This window comes from Drosophila navojoa, chromosome 3, assembly GCF_054131105.1.
Source record: "Drosophila navojoa isolate 15081-1374.11 chromosome 3, UAZ_NAV_1.0, whole genome shotgun sequence".
In the NCBI taxonomy this organism is placed as follows: Eukaryota; Metazoa; Arthropoda; class Insecta; order Diptera; family Drosophilidae; genus Drosophila; species Drosophila navojoa.
This window is the reverse complement of record NC_142891.1, coordinates 25449598-25461977: the sequence shown is the minus strand read 5'-3', so window position 1 is coordinate 25461977 and position 12380 is coordinate 25449598. Positions and strand designations below refer to the sequence as shown.

At 35.6% G+C, this 12380-nt stretch overlaps 1 protein-coding gene across 1 annotated transcript; it reads right to left on the bottom strand.

Annotated features, from left to right (window-relative positions):
• Nucleotides 1–8918: 8918 nt before the first annotated feature.
• Nucleotides 8919–11283, bottom strand: LOC115563530 (uncharacterized). Its single transcript, XM_030386645.2, has 3 exons — nt 11131–11283; nt 9940–11072; nt 8919–9332 (listed from the first exon to the last, which is right to left on the bottom strand). The coding sequence occupies exons 1-3, from the start codon at nt 11179–11181 to the stop codon at nt 8963–8965; spliced, it is 1554 nt and encodes a 517-aa protein (XP_030242505.2). The 5' UTR covers nt 11182–11283; the 3' UTR covers nt 8919–8962.
• Between the last annotated feature and the right edge of the window lie 1097 nt (nt 11284–12380).

Genomic DNA, 12380 nt, shown 5'->3' with positions numbered 1-12380 from the left:
AAAACGAGAGTGAAAACTTCCAAAAGCAAATTAATAACAAAAACAGCAAAAACAACTGCAAAAGCTTGCGGAGCTACTGGAACGCAAACTGTCAAGTGGCTCAGCTGCCCGCAGGACCAATTAGAAACATCCAATCAGAGTTGAATACGTGCCAACACGATGCGATGATTAAATCGGAGTGAAAGGCCTTGTTTCATATTAGAAATACGTCATTAGTCCAACTCATTAGTCATTATTCATTGGTCATAGGCAATAGACATTCGGCTTTCGGTATTTAGCCTTAGACCAAGTCATTAGGCATTAGGCATTAGGCATTAGGCATTGTGCATTAGGCATTAGGCATTAGGCATTAGGCATTAGGCATTAGGCATTAGGCATTAGGCATTAGGCATTAGGCATTAGGCATTAGGCATTGTGCATTAGGCATTAGGCATTAGGCATTAGGCATTAGGCATTAGGCATTAGGCATTAGGCATTAGGCATTAGGCATTAGGCATTAGGCATTAGGCATTAGGCATTAGGCATTAGGCATTAGGCATTAGGCATTAGGCATTAGGCATTAGGCATTAGGCATTTCGTGCTTTTCGAATTTTCATCACGCGCACAGCACTCGCCTAAGCAATTGAGAATTCTTGGCCTATTGGCGGGCCAAATTCAATTCATATTCGTGGCATTGGCAATGCCTATTCTGAATGGACTCATTAAATTGTATCGAGATTTGTTTCAACTCAACGATTTGTTGAGCACTTTGTTCCCCGGTCGATTATGCCGTTGCGCTCGAGTTGCCTTCGAGTTGTTGCAAATCATTTCTCGGCCAATTTCAAAATAATTCCTAGAAGCCGACGAACTTATTCCTTGGTGAGCAATTAGGAAATTTTATTTGTTCTCGGCCTGCGCCGCGGAACAAAATAAAAATAAAATAGAAATAAAAGGAAAAAGAAAAGAAATAAAAAATGAATATTCCCCTGAAATTAATAGCTGGCATTAAATTATAAACTGAAATGAGTGCCAAGAATTTCATTTCATTTAATGGTGCCATTTAATTTTGAGCCCCCTGAAGAAAAGGGCGTTAAAAATATGCTAATTTGACAGTTATATGAATATATATATCTTAAAACGTAAAGAATGCGTAGGAATTGTTTAACAATTCATTAAAGAGTACAGAATCATTAATATGTTTTTAATATGATTTGAATATGCTTAACAAACTTCCACTCGCGCCCTGCGGCCAATTAATTATGAATAATAAACTATTGCTTTCTGCTAATACTAAACTTTTCACCTGGCACAACAATTCAAATGAAACAGCTAATTAAATGAAAAGCGCCCAAGGGCAGTCGAGGTATTGCCAGCGAAACAAATTTCCCCACAAGCGAATAACTTTATGTCGCGGTACACCCTGTACTACCTTAGTGTGTGCAACAAGCTGCCTGACTAGCCTTATGATTAATAATAAATGTAGAGCATTCGGCAGACAAGGCTCAAGTCAAAAGGCAGCGGCAAAAGTAACTGTTAATAAAATAAAAAATTTAATTAACAACAGGCAGAGTAAGGTGTGCCAGCTGAGCCAAGACGAATATCGAATACACTGAGAGAGGTAAGTGAGAAAACTGATTGGATATTTATATACCCTGAACCCATCAGATTAAAATTGTTTTGTTAAAATGTATATAACAAGCAGTAAAAGTTAAATCGATTGTCCATCCGTCTTTTTGTATTTGCGAATGCTAGAGATTTATTAATTACCTCAACTTCTAAATACTTTTTCTTTCCATAAGTATACATATACATATTTAACTAATAAGTATTTACATGTATGTATATGCAGCAAAATTTACAAAGTATAATTTATTCATTTTTATTCATTTAATTTTCAGGAATACCTTTTCTTTTCTAAAATATGCATGACTAAATAATCAAAAATTAAATATTTATATTACCCATAAAATATATATAAGTATAATTAATATATTTACTTTGTTTTTTACATAAATTACATTTCCAGCTGAAAATTCGAAATGTCCTCTGATAGTGTATTAAAAAACCCTTAAAGAAGAACGCAAACTCAATTGGATAGCCTGTTGATGGCGCCTCCAACAAACACAAATAAAAGTGTAAAAGAAAGAAGAAAAATATGTCTAAGAGATGTGTGTGCGTGTGCACCTGGGCGTGTGAAGCTTTTTGCTTGATTTGGCTTCGAGTCGCGGCCTGAACGAAAGCATCAATAAATTCGCTTTTTTTTACTTTTTTATTTTTATATTCAGCCAAAAAGCATAATGAAATATTTTATCGAGTTTATTAAGCAGACATATTTAAAGCCATTGGGACGAACAAAAATAAATAAATAAAAGTTGAGCGCTCGAAAAAGTTGAGCGCGATCGCAGGGACTTAAAAGATTTGCCGTGAGCCCGGTGAAAAATGGGGTGTACAAAGGTAATTTCAAATTCAGGGCACAAAGAAAATGCGTGAGCTAAACAAAGCTGTCAGGTGTCAGCAGCAGCAGCAGTAGACACACGCACACACACACATGAACACGCACAATAACATTATCACAAGCCCACTCAGTAGGTGCTGTTGAGGCAGGTTTTATTTTATTTTTTTTTCTGTTTCTGCTCTCCTTTTTGAATTTGTGTAAAGAGGAAGAAAGCTGTTGCTGAGCCAAAATGTTAGTTGTCGATTTTGATGCCAGTCGAAAAGTTGGCGAAAGCTTTCAACAGCAGCGGAAGAGTCAAAGGCACAGGCTCACGCATGCACACACACGCACGCTCACATACATACATATATGCACATTCACTGGCTACTTGGCTATTAGAAGATAGGCCAGCCACGCCCAGCGCCTATAAATAACAGCCGTTATGTGTGTACGTGTGTGTGTGAGGGGGAGAGGCATAGGCGCAACTATTTCGAGTGGCCAATTTACTAACAGACCACACACACACTCACGCACACACGCACCTACGCACACACACACTCACGCACACACATACAAGCAAACGCATACACCGACGAGCAGATTTGATAGCTTTAGTCCCTAGATCGCAATTTGATGTGGTGTTTCATGTTTCAAATTGAAACTCGGGCCTAGTGGCAGGCAAGCAATAAGAACAACAATAATTGAAATGAAATGAATGAAAAAATATGAAAATCAATTGAAGGAATTATTTTCCTTTTCGTTTCTTTTTCATAAACGAAATCGAAAATGATTTCAGCTTGGCGAAGTGGCAAGCTCAAGGCTTATTGGGCTCTATACTCTCTCGCTCTAATTGACGGTTATCTAAATATATACATACATGTGTATGCATGTTTGTACGTATGTATATGTATATGTACCCTTCTCGGTATATTGTGAGTTTATCTTATTAGACAGATTGAAAGGTCTAACTGAATAGGTCTTATTTACGTAATTGATGCCTGAATAGCGTTTGATTAAATTACTTTATTGAAATCAGAGCCTATCGAAAATAGATAAATTTGCGTTACATTGGCTTGATATGATGGAAGTGGTCTTGTTGTTCAATGAAATTACTTTAGACGTGATGTAGTTAAATACATATGTAGGTATTAAAATCGAATGCGCTGTTAGCTCTAAGCGCAATTCTGCAGAACTAAGAATTGTTTGCCAATCACAAAACACTCACATTCAAAGTCCACAATTGGATCGTAACTTAGAGAGAGGCATGGTGGAAGCTAAAGCTGAACGCTTCTTAAATAGTTCGTCGGAGAGCCAAAGCACACGCATTTAGTCATGCTATGCTTAACATGCATGTGTGGACTGCAGGCAGAGAGAGCAATTACCGATATTTGTGTCTGAGGAAGGAGCAATGCCGCTCAACTGCTCTTTGCAGTCTTTGTGTTTTCTTCGTTGTGTATGTGAAAGCTTACGAATTATCTAAGTTAAATGCTCAAAGCTATAATTTTATTAGGGCAAATCAGTGCTTTGCGTAGCTAATTCACTCCCTTGCTTTCAGTTGTTCGTGAAATTTCGCTTTATTTGCGAGTGCTTCAGATTATTGTTTCTCAACTGTGTCGGCCAGTCTCTTTTGCTGTTGTAGGAATTGCTAGATCTTTATATAGATATGAATTTCTCGCATATGAGTATATGTATGTATATAAAATGAGCTTCATACATACGAAAACTCCATGCCGCATATTTAAATAACATATATGTATGTGCATAATACATATGTATGTGTGTATTGAAGATTTTGCCTTTGTTGCAATATGACAATTCGCTCGAGGCTCTCAGCGTTCAATATTAATTAATATTTTTCTATTAGGTATATTTAGATTTTTATAATCTGCCTGAAGGCTTTTATTGCCCTGGCCTTAAACTAAATTTTTATTCTCTGTAACAATTAAATAAATAATGCATATATCCTATTGTAAAGATGCACTTAGCTAATTATTATTTTATAAAGAACATACACTTGTTATGGCTTATAGTTATATTTTATATATATATGTATGTATGTAAATTTACATATATACATATGTATATGTAGAGTAAAGCTGAAGGTGAGCCTACATATATATGTACACATGCATACGTGTATTGTCCTGCTCTGAGTAAGTAATTATCTTACAGAATATTCAGGGTGTAGTTGGGATCAACGCATTTGTGGAATTTAATTAGAGTGCTTTCATAATAGACACACACACGAGTATTCTCTCTCGCTCGTACAAGGGATAACGGATCAGTGCAGTGTGGAATGCATCGTATGAGTAATAAGAGAGTGGAACTTTTTAACTGAGTGACTATTTCGCTCTTTTGCATTATGCTAAATAACTATTTTGGTTACTGCATTATTATTGCGAGCTTTTGCTCTAGCACAGGAAATACACATACCTATTTTTATTTCGCCATGAACATCATGAGTTTGCTGTTCATTTTTGTGCGTGGCTGCATTAGAGCTAATTAAAATTAGTTTTGAGCACATGGGTTTGTGGAAAAGTTTATGAGCGAGTATTTCATACATACATATTTATATATAACAAATTCATATGTACTTATAAAGTGATTATTTTATAGATATGTAATCTATGCATGCATGTGCGTATATATGAATTCAGGTACTTTATTCGACTTTTGAGCTAAAACTTTGACAGAGCATTGGCTTTAAGCGTTGCCAATTAGTTGCGGTTTTAATGCTCCACAATTTTCTATCTAATCATAGTTGTACAGAGAGGAGCCCACACACAAACATGCGCGCTCCCTCACATTCATGCACGGTTTGAGCTTCTGCCAGTGCACTGGCGTTAAGTGAAGTTTGTCAGGAACGGGAAATCTAATAACAGCAAACACAAACACAATAACAGTTAGTTGTTGTCACGTTGTTATTACGTGTTGGTGTGGTGTGCGTGTGTGTTTGTGTATATGTGTCGAGTTTTAATTTGAGTTTGGCACTGCATATTAAATAGACACATCAACGCCCCAGTCCAAGGCGAGTTCACACATACACACACACACATACGAGGCCCTATGGACACAATGTCTGATTGAATCGATGGGGCGGCGCTTGAGCTGGATTCTATTTGTGGTGTATGTGTATCGCTCACTGAATCGAATTTTGGCAAACTCTACTACTCACACGCACACAATGTCCCTCTCTCTCTCTCTCTCTCTCTCTCGCTCTCAGTTATGTGCGTTGATTCACTGATTACGTTACACCGCCTAGCCGCCTCATAAAAAAGGCATTAAATGGCGATAGCTGTCGTTGTGGCCAAACTCTGGTCAACCTGTCTAAACATTTCGGCCTCCTTTTGGACTAGCGCAAATTGATGTGACATATTTGATATTAATTGACATCATTGGGTCCTGGGATTTCAATGACCCAATGACCACAATTCAATGAAAACTTTCCTTGAGCTCAATAAATAACAAGTAATTGAAATTGAAATCGCAAACATTTAGTATTTGCCATAGTTTAAAAAAGTATTCATTGATTTTCGTTTTCACACTTGCAAATAAGAAATTTGCAGTTGAGACCCAACTAACTTATTAACAAAAGTAGTTCTGTTGATCTGCTAAAAATACCTAACGCTTCTCTAGCAACTCTTAACTAATTAAAATATCTTTTTTAGAAAGGTTTAGCCATTAAGCTGATTTGTTTGGTTATTCACTGCAGTGTACTCTTTAAATGCTATCTCTGCTTTAATAGTACAACAAAATGTAATAGCAATACATAAAGCAATTCCACAACATTGTTGCCCTAAGCACTGGTCTGTATTCATTAGACAAATATATGTACATATGTATGCAACACATTTAATAGCATTCAACGACAGTTGCAGCTGTAGCCTTAGGCGAGCATATTAATTAGCTTTCAATTATGACATTAATATATCAATTATAAAATTCGTACTTTCAAATATTTAATACTATAAATATTTTCAGGAATCGTCAGACTGCAACCCAAAATATAAATGATGCAAATTAATGACCTCAAAATGTAAATAAAAAAGAAATGGCGATTAAAAATGTTTTATTATTCGGAGTTTGATATTTAATTATTAATTGTTCTGTTTTATTACTATCCCTTACTGTTTACTACTATTATATTTAATACAATTCTTATAATTATTATTAAATCATTTCCCTCAAAGATTGATATTTAATTGATTCTCTTCCCTTAGGATTTCTACACAAAAAGTTATCGTTAAAGTGCTGATTTCCAGATTTCAGATTGGAAAGCATTTGCTTTTCCATTCAATTGCAATCGTAAATTATAGCTAATGCTTGATAGCACACATACTTATATATGTATACACTTAAACTGCCACACATACATATGCCTATAATTTTGTGTGCTACTTAGAGCATTAGCTCAAATCCCCAGAAATTAAACCGCAAACACTAGACACAGCGCCACAAAAGCCACACGCCACATTCCAGTATCTCTCTCTCTCTCTCTCTCATTCTCTATAACGCATCTCGGCCTCTCTTTCACGCACACTTTTACACATACATTCATTTTTATGGTATTTATCAATTTGTTCTGCCAAACATTTTTTAATGCCAAAAATCCATTTTCTGACACACACACTGCGTATACGCAATTTAATGTTTTTTTTTTTTTTTTGCTTAAGCTGCTCAACGCAATAATTGATTCTTTATGATACTAGAAAACTATTTGACTGTGAAATATTATTTGAAATTATGACTAGGTTGCTGTATCTATCATATATTTTCTTAGTCTCTTGAACTGAATAGTCTTAAGGCTCTCTAAAGTATATATCAATTAATATTTATTTAAATAAATATTCTGTCTATATACCAGCAATATATACACATTATTCAATTATATTATAAACATAAATCATTTATCTGCATATATCATTATTTTCACTATAAATAAAAGACTATTATTTCAACTGATTAAATTATTGATAGCTTGTAGCTCTTAATATATTTAATAAGATTTGCCATTCGATTATAATCTATAATAGCCGCTAAGTATAAGAAAATACACAAATAAAGTCAATACTCGACATGGCTGCAGTATAAAATATTACATTTACTTTCCTTATATTTGAATATATTTTCCACTCAAATAAATTGATATATCGCATAGGCATATCTACAACTATATTGTTTGCACTATGCATATACACATGTGTATGCGTATATATAAATAAATATACATATGTGTATATGTATAACAACAAAAATCTCTAGCTAGCCGGCTGTGCACTCATGTGCGCTCATTATTTATGCAAAAGTTATCCATTTATGTTGCTCAAATATTTACAAACGACTTTGGCACGCATCGCGCACAGTTTGACAGCGACTTTTAAATTGTGGCTGAACATACGTTTTTGACGGCTTCACTTGCTAAGCTCGTAAATGCGCGGCGCATTGGTTTTCAATTTGAACATGTGTCCCGGGTCAAATAAGTGAGCTATGCACACACGCACATATATACATACCAATATGTGTATGTGTATGTGTATGTGTGTGTGTTCATGTTCCTGTAAGCCATTGATACTTTAATGTATGCACCAGAGGATAACGGTTTATATCAGCTCTCCGCCGGATTTTGTAGACGCGCGTGTATGTGTGCTCTCGAAGCCATTTATTGAGGCTTGGGCTTTTGGTTTTTTCGATAGACCTCAATATACGTGGAGGTATGTGTGATAGTATGTATTGTATTTTTATATGAATATATATTTATGTATGTATGTATTTTTGTTTCAATTTTTATTTAAGTATAAATGATATATTCTAAACTAATTTTGATCGCGAAGTATTTATAGTTCGAAAAGGCGGAAAGTTTTAGTTTAAATTACCCTAAATTAATCAAGTTAATAATCAAGTAAATGCAGTGAATTTCAATACAATTTGTCCAAAATCAATATTAGAAATCCATTTGCCATCAATGTTAAAGGTAATTGAATTGCACCCCGACAATTCACAACGGTCTTACACTCATAAATTGCATTACCAACGCAATCTCCATCTATTGACAATGTAATTAATGGGTTCGATGTCAAAGTGTCGGTGTCACTCGATGCTTGAGTAAACAAAGATGTGGGGACAATCTGTTAGCCGACAGGTATAAGGGCGAACACACATTGTTTATAGCGAAACCCAATACCAATATATCAGTAAATATTTCGATTGGGTGGGGCGAATCAGGCAACATGTTTGTATAATTACCTTTAATCAAGTTACTCATGGTCTAATGGCGTCTTCAAGCTATTTATGTTGTGGATATATATAGATAGGATATACATATATACAGTATAGATATAAGAATAATAAAAATGAACTCTGCTTGTGGAGCCAAGAGTCGACTATGACTAGATCGACTTAGCTCGTTGACTTGATAAAGAATATGTGATTTAAGAGTTCGGCTCTCACATAGATTTTCCCAAACTAATATACCTAGAATATATAAACTAAACACACATTTCAAAAATGTTGTTTTTATATTACACATAATTTATTAATATTAGTTTAATGTTACAATTTTGGCTTATACGTTGTATAGCTGTTATAGAGGTCCTCATTTATACTCTTCCTATGCACAAAGGCGTATCCCAATTGATGAAGAGGATATTTTGGTATTAAGAACTCCATGCGTTGGTTGCGCATCAAGGCACATTCCAGATAGGACCTACACGTGTTGAATGCTATTTTGTGGCATTCCTCAGATCTGCCGTTTTTGAAGAGGTTATATCTGAAAGCAACCCACATGCTATATGCCTCGGGACCGGTCCATTGGGCGGAATCGGATCTGTAGGCCGAATATATTTTCGGTTCCAGCCAATCCATTACTACGGGCTTGTTATATATGGTGGAATGGCCAATGCATACAGATTCCAAATGCTTACTGAAAATGAAAAAATTTGGTTTTCAATCCATAAAATAAATAAATAAACTGCAATTATTGCAAAAATTCAACCAATAGAGCTCGCCCACGCACTCTCATCCTCATTATTTACGGTCCTCTCATGCCACTGTTCACAGCAGAGAATCGAGTGAATTACATTGCATTTATATATATGTGTGGAGTATGTTTGTGTGTAGGCTCTTAGCTCTAATATGTGTTAGTAAAGCTCTTAGCTCTTCATACACAAAGGCGCCCGAGAGCAGATCGATACGATGCAGTCAGTCTGTGGAACCTGGGTACAATTACTGACTAATTGAGCAAACACATGAATGTGGGAGTGCACAGTTTTGCCCTTTTACGATGCAACCTGTGGAGCCTTTTTATTACTCAGAATACAATTTCTTTCTAATGTTGCAGTCCCCTCGATATACTGAGCATAATAAGGTAACTCAATGAGCTCTAACATTGCGAAAGCACTCACTACACCGTCCACAAATCCACTCAGCTTTAGTCTGTTACGATCCAAAGCTGTGGAGCTTATGCAACAGAACAGAATACGCTCTGAGCAAGAGAATTACAAATGTGTGCGTGGTTAAGAAATAATTACCCAGGATAATAGTTCATTGGCGCATTGTCCCCTAGCAATAAATTTGCCTTGGTCGCACCACCCCGTTCATTGATTTCTAAAATCATTTGCTTAAAGTCCTTCTTATCGTTCACGGCTAACAGATTCGGAAACTTTTCGAACTTTTCTCTAGGTGTATCCGAGTTATCTTTCGGTTGTATTTTGATATAGTTGATTGTTGAGCCAGACTCTCCATTACCCTTACTAGTGGGTCGTAAGGATTCAATCATTTTAGATCGATTATATAGTGGACTATGTGTATTTTTTCGATTCTTGAGGGCGTGATGTAAAAGGAACATATTATTTTTGTGATTTTTTTTACTTTTGATTCTTTTCTTAAGTTTTCTTGGAAAAATTCTGGCGATTTTTGCTGACTCTGCTGTATCCATATCATCCAGTGGAAGCAAACTTTCAATTTGATTTACTTCGTTAGTATTTTGAGCGTCTTCCATTGATATTTGGTTACTATTTGTATTATCTACTTGCTTTGTGCCTTCTATTGGAAGTGATATTTCACTTTTATGAGACCCCATAACTTCCATGTCTTCCATTGGAAGTAATGTTTCGATTTGAAGGGTCTTGACATCGTGTGGATTGTTTTTATATTCCAGTGGCTTTTCGGTTTCCATTGGAAATCTTTCATTTTTATAAGACTTTACAATTTCCATAGCTTCCATTGGAAGTAAACTTTTAATTTGATTAAGCTTGCCAGTATTTTGTTTACCTTCCATTGATACCACTTGTTTTTTGCCATCCGGTGGAAGAAATCTTTCATTTTTGTAAGACCTTACTATTTCCATGTCTTCATCTGGAAGTAATTTTTCCTTTGGATAAACCTTGTCAGCATTTCTTACACCTTCCATTGGCAATGAATGTTGCTTGCTGTCATTTTCCACTCCTTTGACACTTTTTACCAGAAATAAGCTATAATTACTAAAATTCGTAACTAGTTCCATGTCCTTCATTGGAAATAAGCTTCGATTCAAAGAAACTTCAGGTTTTGGGAGGTCTTCCATTAAAGGTAAGCTTTGAGCACTTCCAGGATCATTTTGATTGTCAGTCGACCTTCCAGGTTTTTGGGTTGGAAATGCACTTACATGGTCCACATACAAAAACTAATTAAATCTGTTTAGGGAATTTTGAGCAATTGAAATGCTTAAGCCTAGAACTTACGTTCACAACACAGCCAACGACTAAAAACAATATACAATTTGCTGTAAGCATTTCAAAAAATAAACATACAAATATATATATTTTTGTTTAAGCTGACTAGGAATTTGTGTGTTATGAACTGACTTTAAAAGAGCAGATAATTGATCTAGAAATCAAACTGGCCAAAACTTAAATCTTAAAGTGAATGGAAAAGCTTGAGCAATGTTGACTTTGGCAGCTGTCAGCACTAATTCATTAAGATTGGTTGGTCTGAAAAGCGAACATGTGTTTACCATTTATTGCTCTATATGTAGTAGTCGTCGTGTGAGTTGTCGGACATAGTTTTACAGTTTCAATGGCGATCAGCAGAGCCAGCTACTGAAGGGATTGACCCGATGGACTTCATGTGAAATCTAATCAATCAGTATTGAGTTTCAGTTTGTTTGTCGACGAGCCCGAGCAAAAACAAGCAAACATGTTGCAGTTGGGCGTCAGCGATTGCATAATACTCGTTCTGAATGGACGAAGAGTTAAATTATTTATAGTAGATTTTCAAAGAGAGAGAGATATACTCACGGACGTAGCTATGTCTTTTAGATAAAACGTGCGTTGTTAAAAACCATTATACTCCTTTCACGTCGTGAACGAGCATAACAAAAAAAGGTTTAAGCGCTTTCATGTTTATTATGAATGACGCAAATAAACTCGTCAGAGTAAAATGATTAATATTGCGTATACGATGCGTTGTCCGATCAAATTATTATTGTTAACTGGATTGAGTTGGGTAAACGACCTCGCTAAAAACGAAAAAATAAATAAAAACAAAAATAATATACTAAGAATCCATTAATATACAATCCCATCAGACCCATACATCTGAGGTCTAGACATTTGCTGAAATCAAAGTAATTGTTAAGCACGCATAAAAAGCATATTAAATGAAAATAAAACGAAAACCCAATCGTTCCCTGACTCTATCTCTCTCTCTCTCTCTCCCTTTCTCTCTCTCTTTCTCTCTATATAAATACATATATGCAATTGGAAAATCCGTAACTAATATGCTCTCTGGCACTTGCCAAAACAAAAAGAGAATAAAAACTTCAAAGTATCCTAAACGGCAATCAACGTTACGAACGAACGCCAACGAACCGTAAAGGCAATGCCAAAACAAGTCAAGCCATTAGCCGGACACTGAGCCAGGGCAACGCTTCAAGCCAAGATTCACATTAGCCAAATACATTTTCCACTGGCGTAATATTTGTAACAATAAA

Excerpts from the sequence above, each read along its gene's own strand:
- LOC115563530 (XM_030386645.2), bottom strand. The coding sequence starts at position 11,181 with ATGCTTACAGCAAATTGTATATTGTTTTTAGTCGTTGGCTGTGTTGTG. Across the intron at positions 11,073-11,130 it reads TCGTTGGCTGTGTTGTGAAC|TTTTTGTATGTGGACCATGT; the intron begins GTAAGTTCTAGG and ends AGATTTAATTAG. Across the intron at positions 9,333-9,939 it reads CCAATGAACTATTATCCTGG|TAAGCATTTGGAATCTGTAT; the intron begins GTAATTATTTCT and ends TTTCATTTTCAG.